This window comes from Recurvomyces mirabilis, assembly GCF_035927965.1.
Source record: "Recurvomyces mirabilis strain CCFEE 5264 chromosome Unknown scaffold_11, whole genome shotgun sequence".
Lineage (NCBI taxonomy): Eukaryota > Fungi > Ascomycota > Dothideomycetes > Mycosphaerellales > Teratosphaeriaceae > Recurvomyces > Recurvomyces mirabilis.
The window spans coordinates 78,891-102,827 of record NW_027041945.1 but is presented as its reverse complement, the minus strand read 5'-3'; the positions used below and the strand labels follow the sequence as shown (position 1 = coordinate 102,827).

The 23,937-nt window shown below is 53.4% G+C and overlaps 8 protein-coding genes across 8 annotated transcripts; 3 read left to right on the top strand and 5 right to left on the bottom strand.

Annotated features, from left to right (window-relative positions):
- Nucleotides 1-224: 224 nt before the first annotated feature.
- YCK2 (Palmitoylated plasma membrane-bound casein kinase) lies at nucleotides 225-1,606 on the bottom strand (the record flags this gene model as incomplete). Its single annotated transcript, XM_064837431.1, has 2 exons — nucleotides 225-1,324; nucleotides 1,387-1,606. 2 exons carry the CDS (start codon nucleotides 1,604-1,606, stop codon nucleotides 225-227), a joined length of 1,320 nt encoding a protein of 439 aa, XP_064694754.1.
- Nucleotides 1,607-2,197: 591 nt separating this feature from the next.
- On the bottom strand, nucleotides 2,198-3,999 carry chk1 (Chk1 protein kinase; the record flags this gene model as incomplete). Its single annotated transcript, XM_064837430.1, has 3 exons — nucleotides 2,198-3,797; nucleotides 3,850-3,926; nucleotides 3,982-3,999. 3 exons carry the CDS (start codon nucleotides 3,997-3,999, stop codon nucleotides 2,198-2,200), a joined length of 1,695 nt encoding a protein of 564 aa, XP_064694753.1.
- A 246-nt stretch (nucleotides 4,000-4,245) lies between these two features.
- Nucleotides 4,246-5,622, top strand: MAP2 (Methionine aminopeptidase 2; the record flags this gene model as incomplete). Its single annotated transcript, XM_064837429.1, has 1 exon — nucleotides 4,246-5,622. One exon carries the CDS (start codon nucleotides 4,246-4,248, stop codon nucleotides 5,620-5,622), a length of 1,377 nt encoding a protein of 458 aa, XP_064694752.1.
- Nucleotides 5,623-6,211: 589 nt separating this feature from the next.
- On the top strand, nucleotides 6,212-9,611 carry LTS14_004728 (uncharacterized protein; the record flags this gene model as incomplete). The annotated part of the gene is made up of 3 exons (XM_064837428.1): nucleotides 6,212-8,149; nucleotides 8,208-9,185; nucleotides 9,246-9,611. The coding sequence occupies 3 exons, from the start codon at nucleotides 6,212-6,214 to the stop codon at nucleotides 9,609-9,611; spliced, it is 3,282 nt and encodes a 1,093-aa protein (XP_064694751.1).
- A 1,193-nt stretch (nucleotides 9,612-10,804) lies between these two features.
- LTS14_004727 (uncharacterized protein) lies at nucleotides 10,805-13,209 on the bottom strand (the record flags this gene model as incomplete). The annotated part of the gene is made up of 3 exons (XM_064837427.1): nucleotides 10,805-10,906; nucleotides 10,962-12,272; nucleotides 12,538-13,209. 3 exons carry the CDS (start codon nucleotides 13,207-13,209, stop codon nucleotides 10,805-10,807), a joined length of 2,085 nt encoding a protein of 694 aa, XP_064694750.1.
- A 3,592-nt stretch (nucleotides 13,210-16,801) lies between these two features.
- Nucleotides 16,802-19,168, bottom strand: LTS14_004726 (uncharacterized protein; the record flags this gene model as incomplete). The annotated part of the gene is made up of 1 exon (XM_064837426.1): nucleotides 16,802-19,168. One exon carries the CDS (start codon nucleotides 19,166-19,168, stop codon nucleotides 16,802-16,804), a length of 2,367 nt encoding a protein of 788 aa, XP_064694749.1.
- Nucleotides 19,169-19,840: 672 nt separating this feature from the next.
- Nucleotides 19,841-20,443, bottom strand: LTS14_004725 (uncharacterized protein; the record flags this gene model as incomplete). Its single annotated transcript, XM_064837425.1, has 1 exon — nucleotides 19,841-20,443. The coding sequence occupies one exon, from the start codon at nucleotides 20,441-20,443 to the stop codon at nucleotides 19,841-19,843; it is 603 nt and encodes a 200-aa protein (XP_064694748.1).
- A 1,013-nt stretch (nucleotides 20,444-21,456) lies between these two features.
- On the top strand, nucleotides 21,457-23,704 carry LTS14_004724 (uncharacterized protein; the record flags this gene model as incomplete). Its single annotated transcript, XM_064837424.1, has 7 exons — nucleotides 21,457-22,206; nucleotides 22,260-22,271; nucleotides 22,322-22,449; nucleotides 22,502-22,595; nucleotides 22,658-22,767; nucleotides 22,829-22,963; nucleotides 23,035-23,704. The coding sequence occupies 7 exons, from the start codon at nucleotides 21,457-21,459 to the stop codon at nucleotides 23,702-23,704; spliced, it is 1,899 nt and encodes a 632-aa protein (XP_064694747.1).
- Between the last annotated feature and the right edge of the window lie 233 nt (nucleotides 23,705-23,937).

The following is a 23,937-nucleotide window of genomic DNA, read 5'->3' as shown; positions in this document are numbered from 1 at the left end:
ATCCACGGCAGCTTTCGTGGATATTTGGGGCACCTTGTGAGCCCGTATCCGTGTCAAAAGATCTTCAGAGCATGACAAAGGCAAGTAGATGTTGTAACAGACCAATTCATACCAAAAGACCCATTCACAAATTAGAGACGCCTATTGCGCCGTTGCTTAAAATACAGTAATAAAAGTAGAAATGCCTTCGCTCAAACAAAACCCCCGCACTCATATGACCTATTCTATCCACAACAAAGCAACTTCAGTATCTTGTTTCCCATCGACGGCTTGTTCTCGGCCGGGGCAACCGCTGGCTGATGTCTCGCGGCGTCCGCCGGCTGTTCGGCTGGGCGTGGAGCGGCTGGGGATGTGTTCAAGTTCGGTGTACTGTACTGGGGGGCCGTGCTAGTGTTATCCATAGCCGTACTACGCCTTTGTTGCTGTGCGGAGGCTCTGTTTTGGCCTTGGCGTGCAGCGCCGGGCCTGGGGAGGTCTGCGTTGAGGCGATCTTGTGGGACGGGCGTACGGGAGGTTCTCTGGGGTGCGGCGGCCCCTCTTAGATCGGCGGCGGATGCGTTGGCGGCTTCACGATGGGCGCCGTGCGAGTGCGATGGGCGAGCGGCTTCTAGGCCACGGCCGTTGTTGAGCTTCATCCAGTCGTACTCGCCATCTTCGATCTCGCCGGCGTTCTGGATCATGCGGGTGAAGAGGTCTCGAAGCATATCGTAGTCTGGCGTGTCTTCGAAGCCTAAGTTGCGGACGTAGGAAAGGTATTTGATGAGTTCCTCCGGGAAGCCTTCGCAAAGGTCTCGGAGGGTGGTGGTTTGTTTCTTCTCGCCGATCTTCTCATACTTCTGCTTGTTGGTGGCCGCCTTGAGACCCTGCCATGGTAGACCGCCGCGCAGAAAGTACATGAACACATGGCCAAGAGCTTCGAGATCGTCTCGACGTGACTGTTCACGACCAAGATGGGTGTTGATGGACATGTATCGAGCTGTGCCGCTCAGACTCTTGCGTTCACGATATGGGATGTGTTGTTTCGTCTTCGGATCACGGTATTGCTTGGCCATGCCGAAATCGACGACATGGATGACGTTTTGTGCTTTTGTGTTCGGCCGGCCGGCGAGGAAATTGTCTGGCTTGATGTCGCGGTAGATGAGGTTCTTCTCGTGGATGGTCTGCACGCGCGAGAGCATCTGCTTGGCGATCATGCATGTTGTCTTGAGGCTGAAGCGGCGGCCGCAGAGGTCGAAGAGGTCTTCGAGGCTGTTCCCAAGCAAGTCGATAACCAAGATATTGTGGAGGCCTTCTTGCCCGAAGTAATAGACATTAGGGATCCCAGCTATAGCACGTGCACGTCAGCGAGTAAGCTGTTAGGTAGTCCGGTGAGTGGGAGATACTTACGACACCCAACAAGGACCTTGTACGTCCTATACTCATCACGCAGCTGGGGAGCGTCACTCTTGCGAGGCTCAAACTTGATGGCGACCTGCGTGTTGTTGAGGAGATTGGTCCCTTCGAAAATAACGCCGAAACTGCCCTCGCCAATCTTCTTCCCTACCCGATAGTGCACACCGACCACATTGCTGCTAGAGGAGGACGAGGAGGGCATCCCCGTAGCCATGGCCGTGGACTGTGCTGAAGATGTCCGAGAGGAGTGGACGCGGAGGTAACGAGGAAGGGCGACTTGGTGGGGTGAGGCGAGTGTGGTCACATCCGTTCGGGGCTTCGATCAAAGGCAGGCACGTATTGTGTCGTCCAAGAGTCCTGGCAGTCGCGATTATTGTCTCTGAAGTCGTAAGGAGCGTCGGTCGGTCAAGACTCAGAAAGGCGCAACGCGCGACTACTGCTCGGCTCCAACCGTTTTGCGGCTGCGCCTCAGCTTTGTCCTAATGCGGCACTAGTTCGAAGCTTACTCGGTTGTTCATTTTGACAGGCGTCAAGGGTACGAGGTACTTATACGCCATCTCCACAATAAAGTGTTGTTTGGATACACTCAAGACGACCTCGACTGGTCTTCACCTGGGAACGTGGATTTGGAGTCCCTGACTTTGCCAATCCGACAAGAGGACGCAGCGATGGTCCTGTGTGGCCTCCGACCTCTAAATCTGAATGCTAATGGTATCTAACATGCAAGCCGACCGTCTCGTCAATCCTGTACTGTACCCCAAGCATAACCCATCCAAAGCATCTCATCGTCACACATACTCACAACTTACTCCTGCGCTTTCCTAGGCGAAGGAATAGCATCCCGACATAATATCGCAACCTGCTTGAACAACCGTCTCCATCCGACCGGATCACCCTTGGCCTTCAAGAACCTCACCTCGAGCACTTCCATCTGATTGAGCCCATGCATCTGCACCCTCTCCACCACTACACTACCCTGTAAGACCTGCTGTCGCGCGTCCAAAGTCTTGATACGAAGAGAGACCATGTATTCCTTGCCCTCCATTGCCTCTGTCGCAGGACTCTGCACGGGGATGTTCAGTCGATGCAAAGCTGAAAGGAGCAGCGGCAGGAGGGACGCCATGGTGTAGTGGCTGTAGAACCTCGCCAAGGAGTGGGAGGGCACGATGTCATTAAAGTGTCGGGCTTGTTGCGTGGCGGTCATGGAGCCGATGGCTACTTGGGAAAATTGTGACATGCTGGGATCTTCCTCCAAGGCGCGCAGGAGCTCTTCTTCCGTCACTGTTGTGGCGTGCGGGTGTGTGGTATTAATGGTGGGTTGTGAGGCGCTAATGATGTTGTGTCGGGTTGGCGCTTCCCAGTCGAAGGCTGTATCTGTGCTTGGCGTGTCGGGTTGGGTTGAGGCGAATTTGGACCAGCCTGGGTCTAGGAGACTGGCGTCGACATCCATGGAGTCGGCGGTCGCTAATGTGGTTTGTTTGTTTTGTTGTGATGGTGTGATCTGTGCTTCGAAGTCGATTCGCAGCGTCTCTAGCATCTGTGTTGCGAGACTGACTGGATTCGCTACCGTGAAATCTTCCGTCATCTCTGGGTTGTGTCGTGTATACCAAGGGTGTTTTCGGACATCATTGAGCGCAAAACGCTCTTTCGGCTCGATCTTCAGCATTCCTCTTATCAAGCTCATCGCATCTGTTGGTAGCTTCGTCCAAAGCTCATCAGTTGGCCTCCCACCAGAATTAACATAGTCGTAATACTCATACTGCTGCATCTCCGGTACATCCCAAGGCGTGTTACCAGCCAGCAGCACAAACAGCACAATAGCAATAGACCACACATCCGAGCCATCAGGATCATATCCCTCCTTCTCCTCACCACTGGCTTTCCTCTTCATGTTCTTCTGTCCAACCGCCAAGATCTCGGGAGCAATGTATGGCGGACTCCCACACACCATCCCACATCGTTTTCGATCTGGCTTGCCAGGTACCACAAACTGTGTCGCCAGCCCGAAATCTGCAAGCTTGAGGTCGCCGTCTGAGCTGAGTAGCATGTTCTCCGGCTTGATGTCTCTGTGCGCCACACCCTTGCTATGACACCACCCTATGGCGTTGACCAGTTGGACAAAGTATAGGTGTGCGACATTTTCTGAGCATCCCTCATCCGCCTCGATCTTGTCGAATAGGTCTCCACCGTCTGCCAATTCTAGACACATCCATAGCCACACCGGATCTTCACCGTAGGATAGAAACTTGATAATATTCTTGTGTCCGCTGACGGATTTGTGGAGCGAGACTTCGATCTGTAGCTGTTTCGGTCGTAATCGTCCTGCTCGGAAGGCATGCTCTTTATGGATGAATTTGACTGCTATTATGGGTGTTGGTCTGTTCGGTGGACAAGCTTTTCGTATTCTGTCAGACAGCATCAGCTTGTATGTATCTCGTCACGTACATTATTGCTTACGATGCATATGCGCCAGATCCAATCGTTTTCGACACTAATCGGAATGGTAGATTTCCTGGTAATGGCGCTACTTGTGACTGGGCTCGTTGTCAGCGCATGCATCTCTCTCACACTTGTGCTGATCATACCTACTCCCGGAGGTCCTCCCATTGCTAGGAAGAGTCACAAGATATGACGAAAAGCACAGAACACAGACAACGAGATAGAGTCAGTGTTTATACATTGCCTGAGCTCGAACCAGAAACGCGCTTTCATGCAGGCGATCAACGCGAAGTGGCGCCAGCGGCCGCCGGGTCGGAAGCAACAGCTGTTCCGTGCCGCGTGCAGTAGTGGGGCAAGATATTTGTGTCGCGAGACCAGCAGAAGTTCTTGATCGAGTCCTTGACATTTATGACCATGTCCGCGGTCACTCCCGAGAACGACGTGGCCAGTCTCAGCCTTAACGGCGAAGGCAAGGCACCCAAGAGCAACGGCGCGACATCTACAAATGGCACTTCTGGCGACTTAGAACCTGGCGACTCGGACGATGATGAGGCCGACGAAGGTGCTCAGCAAAATGAGACAGGTGAGGGTGCAGCCAAGAAAAAGAAGAAGAGGAAGCCGCGGAAGAAGAAGAAGGCAGGCGTGAGTGGTGCATTAGGAGGAGGAGCGAAAGCACAGACTGGTCCACCACGAACGCCAGTCGCACAACTATTTCCAGATGGCTCATATCCTGTAGGCGAGGAAGTCGAGTACAAGGGTAACAACGCTTTCCGAACGACCTCCGAGGAGAAGAGACATTTGGACCGCATGAACGAGGACTTTTTGACGGAGTACCGACAAGCTGCTGAAGTGCATCGCGAAGTACGAAAGTATGCGAAGGCAAACATCAAGCCTGGCATGACCTTGACCGAGATCGCGGAGATGATCGAAGATGGGACCAGGCATCTTACCGGACACATGGGTCTTGAAGAAGGCGATAATATCTTGGGCGGCGTGGCCTTTCCCACAGGCTTGAGCATAAATCAGTGCGCCGCGCATTACACACCAAACGCTGGCAACAAGACGGTGCTCAAGCAGGAGGATGTCATGAAGGTCGACTTCGGTGTGCACGTCAATGGGCGCATTGTTGATTCAGCTTTCACAATGGCGTTCGATCCACAATACGACAACCTCTTAGCAGCCGTCAAGGACGCAACCAACACTGGTATTCGTGAAGCTGGCATTGATGCTCGCTTCGGCGAGATTGGCGGGGCCATACAGGAAGCCATGGAAAGCTACGAAGTCGAGATCAACGGTCAGACGTACCCGGTCAAAGCCATCCGGAATTTGAATGGCCACACTATCAGTCAGTATAGTATCCACGGAGGCTCTGCTGGCAAGAGCGTGCCCATTGTCAAAGGAGGTAGCAATGAGAAGATGGAAGAGGGCGAGACCTACGCCATCGAGACCTTTGGCTCGACCGGCAAAGGTATCGTCCGCGACGACATGGAAACCTCACACTACGCCAAGATCGCAGACGCACCGAAAGTCGCGCTTCGGGTCGCGAGTGCGAAGACCTTGTTACGAAGCATTGAGAAAAATTTCGGAACTCTGCCATTTTGTAGACGATATCTGGATCGTCTGGGTCATGACAAGTATCTCCTTGGCTTGAATAATCTGGTTCAGAGTGGGATATTGCAGGATTATCCTCCGCTGTGTGATATCAAGGGCAGTTACACAGCGCAGTATGAGCATACGATTTTACTACGACCTAATGTGAAGGAGGTGATTAGTCGGGGTGATGATTATTAGAGGCATTTGCGGTTTTGAACGATGGCGTACAAAAACTACAAGCTATGGATCAGAGCACAGCAAATGCATTCGTCCATCATGCTAGGACGGAGCACGACTGTCCTACAAGTGGCGAACAGACTGTAGACAGCAAACTATGGTCATATTTCTTGCTGCACTCCTATTCATTGCCAGAAATGTTTCACTTTTATCATCAATAATAGAGCGCTGAGATCCCGGCACAATTCCTACAATCGCGTCACTTGTGCAGTGTCGATCCTTTCTATCAAAACTGAGGTCTAGATTTCTTCCGCCACGTGCTAAATCGTGGCGATCGGTGAGCCAATCCCGGCTCAGCACCGCTTCCATCATCGCAACATCAAATAAAACCTGCACTCCTTCTGCAACATTACTCCTTCTGGCCACTTCACACATCAAATGCATCGGTCGAACGAGTGCGCTCTATTCTGCAGCCGTGTAGGCATTTCGGAGCGGATCTTCACTCGCTACTAAGTTTTCAACGTCACGACTTCCTCATGCAGCCGCGTTCCAGTGGAGCTAGCAGTACTCGGCACTGCCTCCGGCGCACCCTTACCTCGCGATAGACCTCATGACGGAGTCTGAGAATCCTCCTGGCTGGCCAGAGAGCACCTCTGCCCGTCTGGTATTCGGACATGATGCAGGATTCGACTTCTGCGACCGCCTGCGGTTGTGGGAGGTCCGTCGTGTTTGCCAGGTCAAACCATCGCTGGCGACGTATATGCGCTCGTCGCGAGCGGTAGTGGAGGAGCCGTCACGGTCTGACGATGGCGATTACTCCTTAACTGCGATTTTGCGTTGTGTGATGGATCGCGTGGATGCCGATGTTGCCTTCGTCAGTCTCCTTGATGCTGAGAGGCAGTACTTCATCTCTGGCGCAAGCCGCTCGGATGAGGACTGGGAGGCGAGCGCACCGATTGAATCGACGAGATGGTTTGGCTGCGATTCGATATTCCACGCTGGACAGCTTTGCCATCGGACGCTGCAGATCAATGGCGGAGGAGTGTACGAGGAACTTGACCTGTCTCAACAACAGTACACTAAATCTTTACCTATCGTCAATGGTGACCTTGCTCGATTCAAAAGATACATTGGCTTACCTATCGTCACGGATAAAGGCTATACCGTTGGCGCCTTGTTCATGTTTGGCCACGCTGCTGCTAAATCTGGTCTGACTTCTAAGCAGCGGTCATACCTACAGGACAGTACGAAACAAGTTATAAGACAGCTGGAGCAGGCAGTTCAGGCACTTGAGTGGAGACGAATGACCAAGTTTAATACCGCTGTAGGGTCTTTGATCCATACCGCAAACCTAGTACAACCTGCCGAACATCAGTCCGTTGAGCGCCCATCAGTGCAGCGCCTGGACTCGGGCGAAACAGATGTCTTGATACGACGCATGTATGAGAAAGCAGTGGAAGTCGTGCTTGAGAGCTATGAGCTCGATGCTGTGATGGTGCAGGAGATCCCGTTACATGTTCACCGAACGAGCACTGAGCACGGGTCCGCGAGTGGCGATGTACCTTCCTTCTTTGCTCAATCTCAAGTGGACCCCGACGCTTCGTTTCCTTCTCTATCTCACGAAACAGCCCTCGCGGTGTGCAAAGCTTGGCCGGAAGGTCGGGTGCTCTACCGAATGACGGACGAAGAGGGCGAGGTCATGTCTAGTGACTGGACGGATATGCATTCGGACGGCCTACATCTTGGCCGAGAACTTGCTCATACTATGCCTGAAGTGCAACAGCTTCTACTGATGCCACTCTGGGATCCACTACACGAGCGCGTTGTGGCCTTGATGGTTGGGGTTGCGAATAATTGGAGTCGATGTTATACCCGAATTAACGACCTTGTGCCGATGTCCGTCTTCTGCAAAGGCATTGTGGCGCAGGCGAGAAAATTCGAGTCGCAGCACATGGACCAGCGGAAGACTGACTTCATGGGCTCTGTGTCCCACGAGATGCGATCTCCGCTGCACGGTGTGCTTGCGAATGTGGAGTTGTTATTGACGACGACGAAGTGTAGTTCAGAACAAGTTGACATGCTTCAAAGTGCTGCCGCGAGTGGTCGACAGCTGCTTGACTCGATCGATAAGGTGTTGCAATACTGTCATATCAGCACGAGAGGTGACATACCAGAGGAGGTCGTGTCAATGCACGAAAGGTCAACAGCTGTGATCAAGTTACCGATCACAACCGATGAGCATAACTTAGGACTGCTGATCGAACATGTACTCAGCCGGGCTGTAATTTCACATGCTCAGTGGGCTGCGGTGACAACACCGACGGACCAAGGGGAGGCAGGATCACGAAGACTTGGCGGGTCGTCTGGCTCGACTACGCCCGAAGCCCACGACAATTTGCACGTTGACACTCAAGCTGTCTCGGGCCTAGTGGCTCGCGCAAGTCAAGGACGGTACCGGCAGGTCCCTGTCGTCTTCGACGTCGCTCAGACTGTCTCTGTCAGCGAGCAAGATGCTAGCTCGATACAAACGATCATGGAGAACCTTGTGGTACGTTGGCTGCCGCCAGATCTCGTAGATGGAGTCAAACTGACATGTCATTACGCAGTCGAATGCTCTAAAAAATACGTCCCAAGGATGCGTCCGTATCAGCTTGGCTGTAGAGACGGTTGTTGATAGTCCAAGCTCGTCGATTGTGCTACGAGTGCAGGATACTGGCAAGGGCATTCCTGCTGACTTCCTCAAACACAAACTTTTCACGCCGTTTGCTCAGAACGATTCACTGGGAATTGGTGTCGGTATAGGGCTATCCCTCGTGAAACTTGAGGTAGACTCGCTAGGTGGGACCATCAATATCGATTCTCGAAGATCAGTGGGCACGACAGTAATTGTGCGCCTTCCTGTTACGGCGACAACATCTGTGCAACCACTCGGCCAACAACAGCACGTAGGCGGCCCGGCTGCGAAAGTACAGCTCTATGCACCACTGAAGTCTCGCGGCGAGATTCAGCTTGCGGATGGTTTGGATATGCTACAGGCCTCTCTCAAGACGACGCTTCTGGCACGCTCACAGGCACGAATGTTGGACCACGAGACATTGGAGTCTCCAGATGTCATGCTCGTGTTGAAGGAGGACCTCCCCGAATTCTTGAGAGAATCGTCAGAGAAACGATCTCTACCTCTGGTACTCTTGTGTCCGCCGGTCAGCCACACCGGAATCACGACTCCTCCAGATGACGTTTCTGTCGTTTGCCCATTCTTGCCTGTTACAATGGTAGCAGCCATAAGTAGTCTTCTTGCGAAAGTCGCGAGCACGCCTGCAATTGATCGGCCGATAGCAGCCAGGAATGATAGTCATGCTGCGCTGAAAGTCTTATCTGAAGCAGTGCGGCTGTTGCACGTCAACGACCAGAGAATCAGCAGCCTCCTCGCACAACCGACTATAATTACGGATAGCGATGCCGAGCATTCAGAGCAGCTTCGGTACTTCCAAGGGGCTTCGCAAATCCCGAAAGATGTTACTGCAGACCCTCGCTCGCCCTCGCTACTACTCGTAGACGACAATCTTGTCAATCTAAAAGTTCTGGTCCGTATTACTTTTTCCACTCGTCGTCTGCATGGGTCATGGCACTGACTAGCATCACAGGCAATGTACACAAACAAGTGCGGCATCCTGGCCCCTGCTTTGGCCAGTGGCGGACAGGAAGCAATCGATGCACACCTCGCCGCGATCTCACTGGAGGGCCACAGAGCATTCGACATCATATTCATGGATCTCTCTATGCCTGGAGTCTCAGGCTTCGATGCTACGGCTGCAATACGAAGACGTGAGGCCAAGGCTCGAACTGCAGTGCCAGTATATATTGTCGCGCTTACAGGACTAGTCAGTGCGAAGGACAGGAAAGCGGCATTCGAGGCGGGTGTAGATATCTATCTGACCAAGCCGGCTAAGATCAAAGACATCCAGGTTGTGGTCGAGGTATGGAGGCAGCTGAGGCTTGGTAGGAGATGAGAAGAATTGTGGATATGAGACCAAATGGACCAGAGTCAACGACACTCTGATTGATTGAGATGTGATCACGCCGGAGCGGAAGACCGGGCATTCTTATCAAAGAATACCATAGGGGAGAGAGATGACTCGTGACTGCTCCTTACGGTCCTCTGCACTCCGCCGGCTGGCACACGTCAGTCGACCTATGTGACGGCTATGGATGTCGTTGGGTACGAAAGAATTGCGACAGATCATATACAGGACTCCACGACTGAAGTGGTCCGAGAGAGGGACGACGTGACGAGAGATGATTCACGGAAGATGTCAAGATATGTCGATTGGATATGGTGCCGTGCATCTGTTACTAAGCAAATTCGATGGGGCTGGGCAAAGAGTTACGCTCATCAAGGCCATGAGACGAGGTAGAACTTAATATGATGCTTAGGGAGAGTATGGCGTTGCCGGCGTTGCTGAATGGCGAATTGAGGGCGAGCTTCTCCCTGACTTGTCCGGTACAGAACTACTATGTTGTTCTACAGGCTTATCTTAACGTGCATTTCAGACGAAACACATTACTGCGACTAGGACACAACAATGCACTTCGCCCAGCGCTATCCTGCCGGGCGCACAATAGATTGGAGTCCAAATTATTACTGGTTGATCTCGTGATTTGCATAGAATACAACGCTCGCTCGACGCCCGCTTCGGGCAGAGCAAAGCTACATGATCAAGCCGTTAGGGCTTGCCGACTCAACCACCGCGCCTCCTCCTTCGAGCTTCCCTTGGGACACCCTTTCCCATTGCATGCCGTGATACATCGACATTGTATGATACGCAAAACCCTCCATGATCCACATACAGTGGCAAAGGCGGCACTGCTGTGCGCAATGCTCTCATATCCACTCCGCCGAGATTCGAAGTAAAGAAGTCCACCCAAACGCCAGACGCTTTGCACAAAATCCAATCTTTGCATCTGACCGAGTAGGCGCGCGTGAGCGCGTGGATGCTTTGTTCATGTCGAGTCTATCGTGACAACGACGACTTGTGTCTCATGGTCGGGATCCAACCAAATACCGCAAGTTGAGAGCGCGTCCGGAAAGGCCGACAGCTGAGTGGCGAAACGCAGATTCGGCATGCACGATTGGTCGAGCATTAACATTATGCTTCAGAAGCAATATCTGGCAATTACCGAGCAAACTGATTCAATCTCATGCTCATATTGAGGTCGCAGCGAAGTTGGTGAGCATCGAATCCAGGTTGCGCTCGCGTAGGATGGCGGCGTATTTCGGCTCACGTGAGAACTTTGGTACGGAGTCCTGTAATCATGTTAGCGAAGCACGAAACTTGTTCTCGCGCCATGTGTTGACTTACGCTAGCCATCAGCTTAAAGACACTGCTTTGTGCCTGGTCAAAGAGCACGGCTACCTCATCCAAGCTGCGAAGCATCTGCTCGTCTTCTCCCACCGCCCTTGTCATCCTTCCAGCTAACGCGTTGCGTAGATTGTGGTCGATATTGAGCTCGCAGGGCGAGCCGGGTGCAAGGAAGGCGTTGTACAAGCTGTAAGCTGATGCGAGCGTTTCCCTGATGACATCCAGTCGTGGTGAGGCGCCATCACGTTTCGCCCTCTCGTACTCGGCCAAGAACGCTTTGACTTCAACGTAGAAAGACAAGTTCTCTTCGCAGTGTGTCTCTCGCAAGTACTCCCTGAACAGAAGCCTGAGCGCAGGGTCACGGATAATGACAGTCATGCGGTTGGTGTTGGAGTCGCGGATGACACCGTTTGGTATCCGTTGCTGTGTGGTCGCCTCGCCATTCACTGTCCCGTTAGGACTTGTGACCCAGCCTGCGACGCGCATGCCTTTTTGCGTGATGCCATAGACCATGTGCTTTGATGCTTGAAAGCTCCCGTTCTGCGGTGGCCCTCGCTCATCGCCCACAACAGCAATAAGTTCGTGTTGCATGAACGATCGTGCAATCTCGAACACTTCGCGCTTGTCAACGACCGTACAGCAGTCCATGAGCCAGTCGAAAGCGGCCTTGCCTGTGAAAGTGTACGGGACTTCCTGTTCGTTCCTCCTCGATCTCTGCATCTTCACACCAACTAGTCCCGTGGCATAATCGTCCATGGAGTCCGAGTCGGATCGTGCCGTGTTGACTCTGAGGTTTGGACCGGTGTCGCCTGCGAATCGTCTGAAGACTACATGCACGGTCGGCGCATCATCCACGAGCTTATCCGAATCCGACTGTCGCTCCAATATGACCAGAGACATCATGTTTCGTGGCGAGTCCAGCACCTCGTTCACGTGTCTTTGGTGTATGCCGTTTCGTTGACAGAATCTTGCCAATACATGCATACCCTTCGGTGTAAGCTGCCATACCGAACTTCTCGAGGTGAAGTCTGTTTTGCCATCTACTGATTCCACGAATCTTGCATCAAGGAAGCGTGTGCATACCGATCGGGCCATCTCTTTCGCCATCGAGAAAGTGGTGGTTGTCGTGGTGGTGACGATGCGCGATGGGTCCTTCGGGTCAGGCATGCGATTCGATTGCGAGAACTTTAACGACCCTAAATTGGTGATTGCTTCTTCTGTGGTGAAGGTGTGTTCGACTCGTGTGAATCGTACTCGGTGGGGTGTTAATGGCAGGCTGACCATGAGCGTAGAGAACAAGTCCTTGAAGTCCTGTGCACAACCGTGTAAGCCAACGATCGGAGCCAACCATACTAGAGTACTAGATTTGTGCCTCCCCGCGTGGGAGGTGGGTCTTGAATTGCTAGATGCCATTGACGAAAAGTGCCATGTATGCAGCTCGGTCATTTTCCGAAGAGCCATAGCCGTAGAGTAACACTTTGCGATGAACTCTTTTCCATGCAAACAATCCAGTATTGACCACAGCCATATACCAAGTTCACGTGCCTGGCGGGAGAAAAACTCAGAAGATACGTACCCTTGTGAACGGCCTCTCGTCCGCCGTCATGCGAAGCAGTCTCGATGATGTTTGATGCATCATGCGTGGTGCGAGTCGGTTGGCCCTGACGTAGGGATTGGCGTCGTCTTGCCCGTCAAAGTGCTGTGGCGAATCGGATAGTGGAGAAGACCAGGCAGGGTTGATGAGCGGTTGCTCGTCTAACGACTTTGTATCGTCCGATTTGTCGTCAGATAAGGTCGTCTCGGACGACGAGTTAGACAACGTTGATGTGTCGGAAGGCTTGTGTGAGCCCGTTTCCGAGGGCGAGACAGGCACCGCGTGCTGGACCGGTAGTGTCTCGCCTCGATGCGGCAGAGGCTCTCGTGCGACGGCCGATCGCGAGTGAGCGGCGTTATGTATGCTGCCGCGAGAGCGTATGCGGCCAAGTGAGGCCAGTCGATTGTGCGCGCGAGCTGTCGATTTCGATAAGGAATCCACTTTGTCGGCGGAGAGGTAGCGGCGGAGAAGTGTAGGGCTGGTGGGCTCCTGATCAGCGGACGAATTGCTGTTGCTGAAGACGGTTACGTCAGAAGTAGGCTGGGCCGGTGTAGGAACATCAACGTGGCGAGCGCGTGGTGGGATCGTGGTGGAATGTGGGTGGTGATGATGGTTTTGAGGAACGCGGGTACTGCCAGCAACAGCAGATGGCATGGCAGTCTTTGAAGTGACAGTAACAGATGAGTGGGTCGGAATGCCAACAAGGGTGGCCCTTTAGCTACAGTACCACGCCTGGTGCGGTCAGATAGTATGCTGATCCAGCATCCGTGCGTTCAGGGCCTTAGTCTTTGACTCTTTCGCAACTACCATCTACTTCACCCACGAGCCGACGATGGATGTCAGCCTGCAGACGCTTTTCCCGATGCGAAAGGTGCAGAGCAGGGTTCGTCGGCGGCTGTCTGACACGGAATGCCACGCAGCTCGCCGAGAGTGCCACTGCTTTCTGCATGCACTCGAGCCCACCAAACCTTGCCAAAGTTGCACCAAAAAAGCTCCAAGCCGCCGACCATCGCACCCGCCTTTGTTCGTCTGTTTCACCTTGCGCGTGGCCATAGTCCAAGCCTTCCTGCCAGCCATTTTGACACCCGCTTGTGCTGACTAGCGTAGCTCTGAGTCTGTCTCTGTGGCGTGCATGTGTAACGGGCCACGGCAAACTGTTCGGCGGCATGCTGTGTTCAAACGATTCACGTTTCACACGGCACTGGGTGGCAGGAGAATCGCTCGGTCAGCCAAGTATCCAGCTACCATAACTCCCTATATCACGCTTGGTGTGCATGCTAGGTGCGGCAACGATGCCCATCACATATAGTCATTGAGCACATCCCGTCGGCGCAACGCTTTTTCGCTTGCTCGGAACTCTCTCTGCGGATGTATAAGCCGAACCAGTCCTCGAGACGGTGAGGTCTACTGAAACGAAAAAAATCAATCTACTCTATCGTGCAGCGATTGCCGTCCTGTGAGAACACCGCAACATCGTGGTCGATCACACAGTGATAAGGATGATGTAGCCCTTAGCCTTTTGCGCGATATCATGATAGAGGTAATGATCCTCCGCTATACAGAGATTATGCGACAGCGATGAGCGCTAGAGGGGGACAATGGCCTCGGACCAGTACCACTTTGGTATACGAAGATCGTGCCATGCGATCGAAAGCGCCAACGACCATGACTTTTGTCTCGAACGCTGCCTCCTCGTGGCTCATCTGCCGACAGCTGGAACCTTGCGAACACGTGGACGCCTCTGCCGTAAGGAGCGCTAAGCCCGCATATTTTGCCACGCTGCTGCTGCCATCGATCGGAGTGCATGGAAGAGCATTCTAATAGTGGGTATGCTCTCGTAAGTAATTGCTGCTCTGCTGCTCTCAAACAATTTTGTCGACGTATCTTGATTGCCCGCAACATGATACGACGACAAGGAAGCAGAGGACCGCGATAGCCGTGCGAAGTCGGGGATCGCCACCACTAGAAGGTACGTCGAATCTCCGCAGCGTCCATGCTAACTCTGGAAAGGAGATGATTCTGTTAGGTAAAATGGCTACTACACCGAGGTTTGAGCCTTCCGTACTTGCCAAGGCCAATCATGCACGTTGCTCGCGCATGGACTGGCGGCCGTGCTGACTTTGACGTTTCCAGCTAAACTTTTGCACAAACACTATATACGGGTGTGCTGTCGGTGCCATCATTGTCGCTTTATTAGTATGCTGTCCGTGCGGCAAGTTATGAAACTGTGATGGCGGACAGGCTAATTTTGATCAGCCTTACGGTAACCAGACCAGGCACCCATAGCCGAAAATGCATCAAATTGTTCGCGCGACAAGCAGAAGCAGAAGACGACCTTCAGTATCCACGATCGTAGGAAAGGTAACGCGGACATGTTGTAGAGAGGATCGACTCCGCACTACGGATCGCAGGGCTGCCTCGTGTCCGAGATTGATCCTACGGGAATACCCTCCTATTATACGTCTCCTACGACAAGCGCATCGCGTCGGCAAGCATGTCTACCTTGTACAGCAGCACACCTGACTCGCTACGGCATGTTTGCAGCGAGCTTCTCCGTCATCCGTACGGTTGGAGAACCGGTCTTGTCGGTTCGGCGAGCGCTGTTGTAGTTTCTACGGCTGTCCGCAGTACTTGGAACCTCAATTGGATGCCAATGTCTTTTGCCCAGACCTGATCGGCGTAGCAGACTCATATCGAATTCACACAATGAGATCTGAAAGAGGGAAATTCGCCAAGACCTTCATGCATACGCGGAAGTGAGCGGCAATGAATTTCGTCGCCTGTTGTATCCTTCTCGACTGCTCTAATCTACATGCATAGAACAAATGCCGAGGCTGATGATGAGGATGCGGCCGAATTGAGTTTCAGCCGTCCACGTGGAAATGACACATTAGCGCGAAGCCATCGCAGGGCTTTCGAGCATCCAGATTCATGGACCCACCGAGAAGGCGTCTACAAAGATACAGGCATGTACACATTACGCCGCCGGCTCAATGCCTAAGTGCCAGGACGAACGCCGACAGGGCTGGTAGTCATGCAGGCGCCATCTTCCTCAACAACGTGGCAGCCATGTGGTTTGGCGTTGCGCATGCAGCTATGGCTTGCAGGAAAGCAGGCGGGCGAGATTGGGTAACCAGTTGCGATGGCCAGACCTTGCTCTGTCATACCGTACCCACCAGTGCCCAGGCAAAGTCGGACCGTAGAACCATGGTTCACGGCATGTCAGGATATCTCATCATCGGGATGAGACAGGAGATCTGAGCGACACCGACACGTGCTGAGGGTGGCACAGCATATCTCGGAATCCAGTTACCAAGCATATCCATGGCATCCAACATGCATTCGACCACTTTCGCGCTTCGTCATTGCAACCTTGTCTGCAGAAGTCTGGTCGGTTGAGCCATATATGTTGTCCCCCATCGGCCTGCTCCAAGTCAAATATGGATTGCTGGTCCCGATATGCGGGAATAGACGCATCATCATGCAAACGAGCATGCAAACACGAAAGCATCACGGAACATAAATCCGAGCACGCAGGCTGATGAGATGCTGACACGATGTCCGAGTACTTTCGGGCTTTCGTTTGGATTCCAAAGCATGTCCACTGCATGACTACGGTCCAACGACCGCCAGGCTGTTCCACACAGGATATGGCAATCGATTATCCCACCAGTCAGAGATCGACCCAACTCGAGCGATCACGATCACATTCCCGGGCTTCAATCATGTCACACCGCCTCGAGAAGCGAGGCTCTCCTTTCCATCGTGTCCTGATGCCTGTGCTTCGGCATGCCGATGACTTCCACCTCCGAAACCGCCACATCAGGCCCAATAAACCGAATAGATGTGTATGATGGTGGAAGCGGCGACTACCGTAGTATGCCAGCCTCCCTGCTGCTACGAACGCTGTTTCTCGCAAGTGAAGGTACTTCAGGTCACACTGGATACACGCCTAGATTGTCCGTGGCAGAACGATATCCACGAAGCCTTTGCTTAAGCATCACACTGTACAAGTCTTATCACAGACAAATGAGCCCGTGGCCCCTGATTGTCGCTGTTCACTATACATTCTGTTACAAGCTATACATATGTCCTAGTGCAACAGAGATGACTATCCCTTACACCCCGGATCCTCACCCTGATGCATAATTCCACCCAGAAAACGCCTCGCTGGGACAGCAGGAGCAGCAGCAGCAGCAGCAGCAGCACCAGACGTCACAGATACAAGCCTACGCACATACCTCCCTCACTCCCCAACCTGGTGCTCATAAACCAAATCCACCTGCTTGACCGGATGCAACAGCATAGCAGGCAAACACATCCTCCCCTCCCCAGCCTTCTCCTCCTGCTCACCTCCATCATTGTCGACTTTATACCCCAACCACCTCTTCCACAGGTTAGGCGAGAATCCAGCATCGTAATACCACGTCGTACCCCTGAAATTATGCTGTCGCTCGTCACTAAAGACGCTCGTCCTCGAGCCGCCTGCGGCACCATTGAGGCCGTTATTGAAGATGGCTGTGAGGTAGGAGGTCGGCCAGGCGCGGTCGATGTAGACGGGATGCGGGGCGTAGACGGCTTTGTAGCCGTGGTGCAGGGCGCAGGAGCCCGGCCACATTTCGGAGAACATGGTGTGTCGTGCTAGTGCCGTCTCGCGGTGCATGGTCTCCAGGAGTCTGCGGCTGAGTCGAGAAGCGGTGATGATGGCTGTTCGACGTGGAGGGAAGCCGGCGCTGGTGTTGTAGCCTGTGACATCTTCTGCCAGTATCCAGTTCGTGTTATGTGGGTCGAACAGTGGGTTGAAGGTGATGAAGTCTGCTTCTTCGCCCACACCCCACTCGTAGTTGTCTCTGTCATATGTCGTTGGCGGTATTGGATCGTTGTCAGGATCTGCTGTGGTGTCGCCTTGGCCTGTGGGACCCAAAGGGCCCCAGACTGGCTTCTCTGGTCGCCGACTTTCTTCGTCGAGAGGATGCTTTGAGCCTGCATCTTGCGAGAGCTTGTTATATATGCTGCTCTTCTGCGCAGTACCATGCTCAGTCTGCACACGTACCATCTGTCTGAAGTCTTCCCAGCTACCGTGCTCAGATGGGACATAGAAGCGGCCGTTGCGCTCCCATAGCCCTTTGCGAGGTTGCTGCTTTGCCCACTCGCTGATTTGCGAGAACAGGTGATAGAAGTGGCCTGTATACCTGATGTCCATCTCCCAATGCCAAAAGAAGTCGTACTCGGGATGCATATGCGCAAAGTATTGGACCGGTAGGTAAGTGCTTCGGTACGCGCCATGCACTGGCAAGTCGCGGTAGAAGCTCTCCGCCACACCACCATAAATGAGACCCATCTGTCGTTCTGACCACAGTGTACCCATGCCACGGAATTCCTCTGGCAAGGAATTGGCTAGCACGCGATTGTACGTCTCTTCATCAGCCCAGATCTGCTTGTTGTCATCTTTGACGTGGACCAGAAAGTGTACCACGTATTCCGTGCCCGAGTGCAGAGCCAATTCGTTGACCAATGCGCGCAAGTAGAGCATGTCCTCGGCGTCGTAATTGTAGTCCCACCACGTCCTGATGATGATCGCGGTCCTTGGCACCAGCTTCTTCCCATGCGGCCCTTCTTTACCTTCAGAGATACTCTTGCTCGGGAGCTCCTTTTCAGGTCCACCAATTCCCATCGAGGTGAAGAAGTGATTGAGCTGCTTCGGTGGAGGCTTGAAACGATGCGCGTTCGCCGCCGCACAATCCTCTTGCGCCTTCGCCCAAGAGATCGTCCTGTAGTCAATCTCCAGCTGCTCACCCCAGACCTCTTCGGCACCCTCCTTCTCGCCCTCGTCGCCTGCTCCGCTACCACCATACTTTCGGCTGTAGCCAAACCCATAAGGCGCCAATCGACCATGACGCTCAAAGCACACATCGTTGCGTATGCCTAGTAGCTTGTGTGAGCCCATCGCTGGATCCGGAAATCCTTCAGTGACGCCCTGGTACGCAAGTAGTGAAGGCACCTCCACCTTCGTCTTGTTATCCAGATAGCACTTCACCACCGGCTCATAAACGTCGCTCGGAAAGCGCTGCTTGACCTCGAATCTCGTTCTCCTCTTCACAAACTCGCTCGCTTCTTCCTGTCTCTTCTGAAATCCACCATCATCAGCCTTGACATCGTCCTCCTGCTTCTTCTGCGCCATGGCCGCATCCTGCAGTGCCTTCAGCTCCGCCTCTTCGGCACTATAAGGGTACTCTGGCTTGTTCTGCGCCCTGTCTACTAATGTTCTTATACCACCGTGGTATCGTGTAAGGAAAGGAAACTGCTCCCATGCTGGAGGAGGCGGCGGAGGCTTCTTCAACCCCAGCTTCAGCTCTGCTTGCTCCGTCCAACTCGATTGCACCAGATACAGAATGAACAGTCCTATGATCGTGGTGATGGCAAGGGTGAAGTAGCGAGAGAAGCGCCGCCGCGGTAGATGATATGCGAAGGATGTTTTCGATGGTTGACCTAGTAAGCCCTGCTCGGCCATTACGAGGTCTGGCACATCGTCTTCGGATTCGTAAGAGTCCCTTCTCTTCTCCGCCTCGACCAGCGCTCCTGAGAGCGAACGATATCGTCCTCCAGTTGGCATGGCGCCGACGATCATGCGAAGTCTTCCAATCCACCAGCGTCTACCGCTCTGTGTTCACTAGCGAATATGTTCCTATGCTATGCGTGGAGCATAGCACACTCTCCCTCGCCGCGCCTCGGATACTGTAGTCAATGTGTTGATCTTTGTCCAGATGGGAAGGCGGGCACGTGCGCCTCGTCTGGAGGTGTCGGCAATAAGGTCGAGACGCGAAGATACAGGTATGACAGTGGAGGACTTGTACGAGAACAACCTAACATGTACAGAGCTCCTAACGGCGATAGCACCAACAATAATGTCAAGACTCACGTCACAGGATCGCAAGTAAACAAAGTTTAGCGGAGTCGAGACGAGACGAGACGACGCCAAACGCGGGTGCGTGTTAGCCAATTACAGAGCCGCTTTGCCAGCAATGGCACAGATATGGCTATACCACCACGACGGCCCTACTGCTACTTACTATGATGGATCTTCGGAGTAGACTCCGTGCAAACACAGTTCGCCTTCTTGTCTACCCACTCCACAACTCCCACAGCGACTTGGGGGTTCCTTGGGCTATAGACCCACCTACTATTACCTATCACCCTTGCAAGCTCTAGGTCGTCGTGTCAAGGCTATAGCATCAGCGTGCGAAGCAGAGGCCGGCTGTCACAACATCAAGCCATCATCATGTTCTCAATGCACCGGCAGATTAGCCTCAGCCGTGAATGACGACGCTTCGGAGCCATCATCGTTGGTGCGTGAAGTAACAAGCATGCCTTTACTAAACATCAACTCCACAACCTGCTTGACCCACCATTGACAGTCTTTGACCTCTGTTTGCTTTGGCCTCGCTGCACCTTTGCCGCCAGCCTGGACATGAACAAGAGATGGTCCCGGAGGGGCTACCAATATGCATGTCCGTTCGAGTTGATCGATCGGACTATTGTCAACATAGCCACCGCCTTCGTCCTCATCCTTCGACTTAGCCGCAGCTGGTTTGAGCGTAGACTGTATACCTGACAAGAAATGCTCCGGCACAAGGCCGAGAGCGAAGCGTCGTGAGTTGACACCTCTGTGCTTGCGGACATCGTAACCTCTGACGATCTCGAGCTGGAAGCCGTGTAGCCTGTCGCCGGCGACATGTATGCGTCGTCCTACATTGTTTTCTTGCTGGATGGTAGCGGTGTTCAGTGGCGGATCTGGAATTAAGAGGGACCAGTGTGCGGCGAGCAGGGGAGATGGCGGGATCACGACATAGACGGTCCGATCTAGTCGTGTAGGCTCCTTGTCGGCCATGTCGTTGACTCACAGAGCACACGCTCCTGTAGACGCCTGACAGGCCGAGAGATCTTGATGTTTGTTCGTGATAAATCTGCACAAGGTAGTGAGGCTATGAACTTATGGTAATCAAGTGCTTTAAATCGCCCTAAGTTCCGTTATTAACCACGGCTTGGCACAAGAAGCGCGTTATTCCACGCGTTTCCATGCGTACTTTGTATTTATCGAGACGACATGCCGCTCAGAACACCTTCACCCAAATGAGCTTCATCTAAGTGCATTACGAACTATGGTGCCATTAGGACCGCAAGCTAGAGCATCCATAATTGCCCATCGATGGTGTGACTCGGCCAGATATGCCTTACACCAAGCTGGAGCACTCTCGTGCGGCTGACATGGTTCTACTGCTCATGCCACCCCAGCTCGTTCGACCAGTATTGCAGTACGTACACCAGAGACTCTCACTGGATGGGATTCCTTACACATTGCTGTGCGCTTTGCTCGTGCGGAACCATCGAGACTGCAATAGCTCCCTAGGACGATCATCACTGAAGTACACCCCACACGCAAGTAAGGCTGCCATGTAGCAATCGCAGGTAAGTGCCTGCATATTCGCTAATCGTCTGGCCTCTATTGGTACCCTCAAGGGCTCAGCACGCAGCCTCATGCATGATCAATGCAAATCGCAGCTGGATGTGAGCCCTTTTGCCACATCTTGCCATTGCTGGTACATAAGCCAGCCTTTCGCAGCCCGTGAGAACGGCAGGATGTACGTCCGATAACAGTACAGACCAGGATCTGGCCCCCATTTCGACGACTCAGAGGATACACATGCGAGAACAGAGTTTCTCAGCCTCGTCGTTGACGCCATGCTGGCGGTGCCACTGCATACCAAGCGGAGAAGCTGTGTTCAGCTCGGGCTGGCAGCCTCAACCTGTCAAAAAGCAAAACGAACCGCGTGCTTGGAAGAACGAACTTGCGTCTGGGAATCTGAAACCCTTGACATGTAACAAACCTATTCCTTAGCCAACATGTTTCTGAAACGCGAGCATGTACGTGCCTCGATTGCTATCTTGACCCTCCTCGCAAGTCGACTTCACGCCCAACAGCTTGATCCCATCCACGGCTTCTGCCGCCGCTTCGCACACCAGACGACCTTGATCGACAACAGACTCTTCATCGACGGCGGCCTGGTGAATTATGGCGGCTCGGTCACACCGACCACCACCAATTACACGAACACTTACCTCCTTTACGCCGACCTGAACGTTGTTACTCAGAACTTCCCAACGGAGTACGCCAATCTCTCCAAGCCGGCGAACGTCCCATCAGTGCAAGGCGGGATACTATGGGCTGATACCATCAACAAGATCTTCTACTTGTATGGCGGCGAGTACAATTGGACCACAGCACCTCCGGCACAGTACAACTTGTGGGCCTACGACGCGGTGTACAACACCTGGAACGCATCGAGCTCGGAGGGTCTGAACGGTGTGCAGGCCGTGTCATTCGGAGCTGGTGTTGCGGTCGATGACCGCGCTCTCGGCTTCTACTATGGTGGATGGCTCAGTAACGCCTCGGTGTTAGGCTGGAACGGCAACCGTCTTGCACAGCCGGGACTGCTGCGCTATGACATGATCGCCAACAGCTGGAGTAACAATTCATTTTACGACAATATACCTCGTGCTGAAGGGGTGATGGTGTATATCCCAGCCTCTGATGCTGGAATGCTTGTTTACTTCGGAGGGGTACAACAGATGAGTAATGGATCGTATACTGGGGTAGGCCATCGTATCTTGCTTGTATGAGAGACGAATGCTGACGAACATACCAGGTGCCCATGAATGTATGCTATGTACCGGCTGTGAGACACGAAGAAGCAGCTAACAGTGACAGCAAATATACCTCTACGATATCGCGTCCGGAAAGTCGTACAAGCAAACAACGAACGGCACAGCTCCGGGCATGAGGAGGAGATTTTGCGCTGGTGTGAGCTGGCCGACTGACCAATCCTCCTACAACATGTGCGTATCTGCTGCAAGTACAATAGAATGCCAACGATCTAACGAGGAACAGATACTTCTATGGCGGCCTTCCCCCTTACGACGAACAAGGTCTTGGCTACGGAGATGTCTGGATTTTGTCTATACCATCTTTCACTTGGATACAGGTACGTCGCCTTTCGCAAAGTCTGCACCACCGTGCTCCACGAACTGACAGTCGACGGTCTAGTGGTACCCTTCCGCAAACGAGCACCACTCGCTCAGCTGCAACGTCATCAATGAAGGCCAGATGAACATAATGGGTGGATACTTCCCCAACTCGACCAATACTGGCTGCGAGTAAGTGACCGACCATCGGCTGCAAGATGGCTGGAGAGCACTGACATATCATCAACAACAGCTCGGCAACCATCTGGGGCCAACACAACCTGAATCTGGGCGCCAACGACGTCGCCGATGCGGAATGGTATCAGTACCTGCCGAACGTTACTACATATCAAGTCCCAAGCAATATTACACAAGTCGTTGGTGGAAGGTAAGCTGTTGCACACATCATACTCGAGACCCTACCTCCGACGCTCAGCTGACCACCTTATTTCTGCACAGCAAAACGGGTGGCGCCACCTTGACCACCCCACCAGCCGGCTGGGGCGACCCAGACCTTGCCGTCTACTTCGGCCGACAGTACAGCTCTTCCACCCGCACCGCCACCCGCTCCTTCCCCACCATCTCAACCACGCCCAGCGCCTCTGCCGCACCATCGTCCCACTCGGACATAGCCGCCATAGCCGGCGGCGTAGTAGGTGGCATAGTCGGACTCATCCTCCTCATCCTCCTAATCTGGCTCTGTCTTCGCCACCGCCGCCGTAACCGCACCAGAGCCACAACCACCAACGACCAAACAACCAATTCCTCCCGCCACCCCAATCACCGCCAACAAATGACAGAACTCCCCAATACCAGGGACCCCGTAACCCCAGTCTCGCAACATAAACGCTACCCCTCCAACCCCCAATCCTCCCTCAACTCCCCACCCCCACCATCCTTCCATTCAGATCAGTGGTCGCAGCCTCAACAACACAACTCCTCGCCTCCCCACCAACAACAACACCAGTACGGCGCGAATATCTCCCCGCCGCAACAATATTATCCCCCTCCGCCGCAGACACACCAGTATTACCCCCCTCCTCCCGCCCCGGAACGGTACGAGGGGACGCCGGATCCGGTGCAGGAGATGCCTAGTGTGCGGAGTCCGATGCCGGGGGTTCCTGAGTGAGAGGTGGAGGTGTTCAAGGGCTGGGCAGGGTAGGGCAAGGCAAGGCAGAGCAGGGAGGGTGGGTCAAAGGGGGGGTTTGGAGAAAGGAACGACCGATAGCCTAGAATCCTTGGTGGCTGGAACGAGCATCCATCGGTCTCCGAGCTAGAAAACCTCTGTATCAGGGGTGGTTCGCCAGAATGTATGAAAATCCGGGACGGGTTTTCTTTCTCACATGTAGCTTAGCCCATACA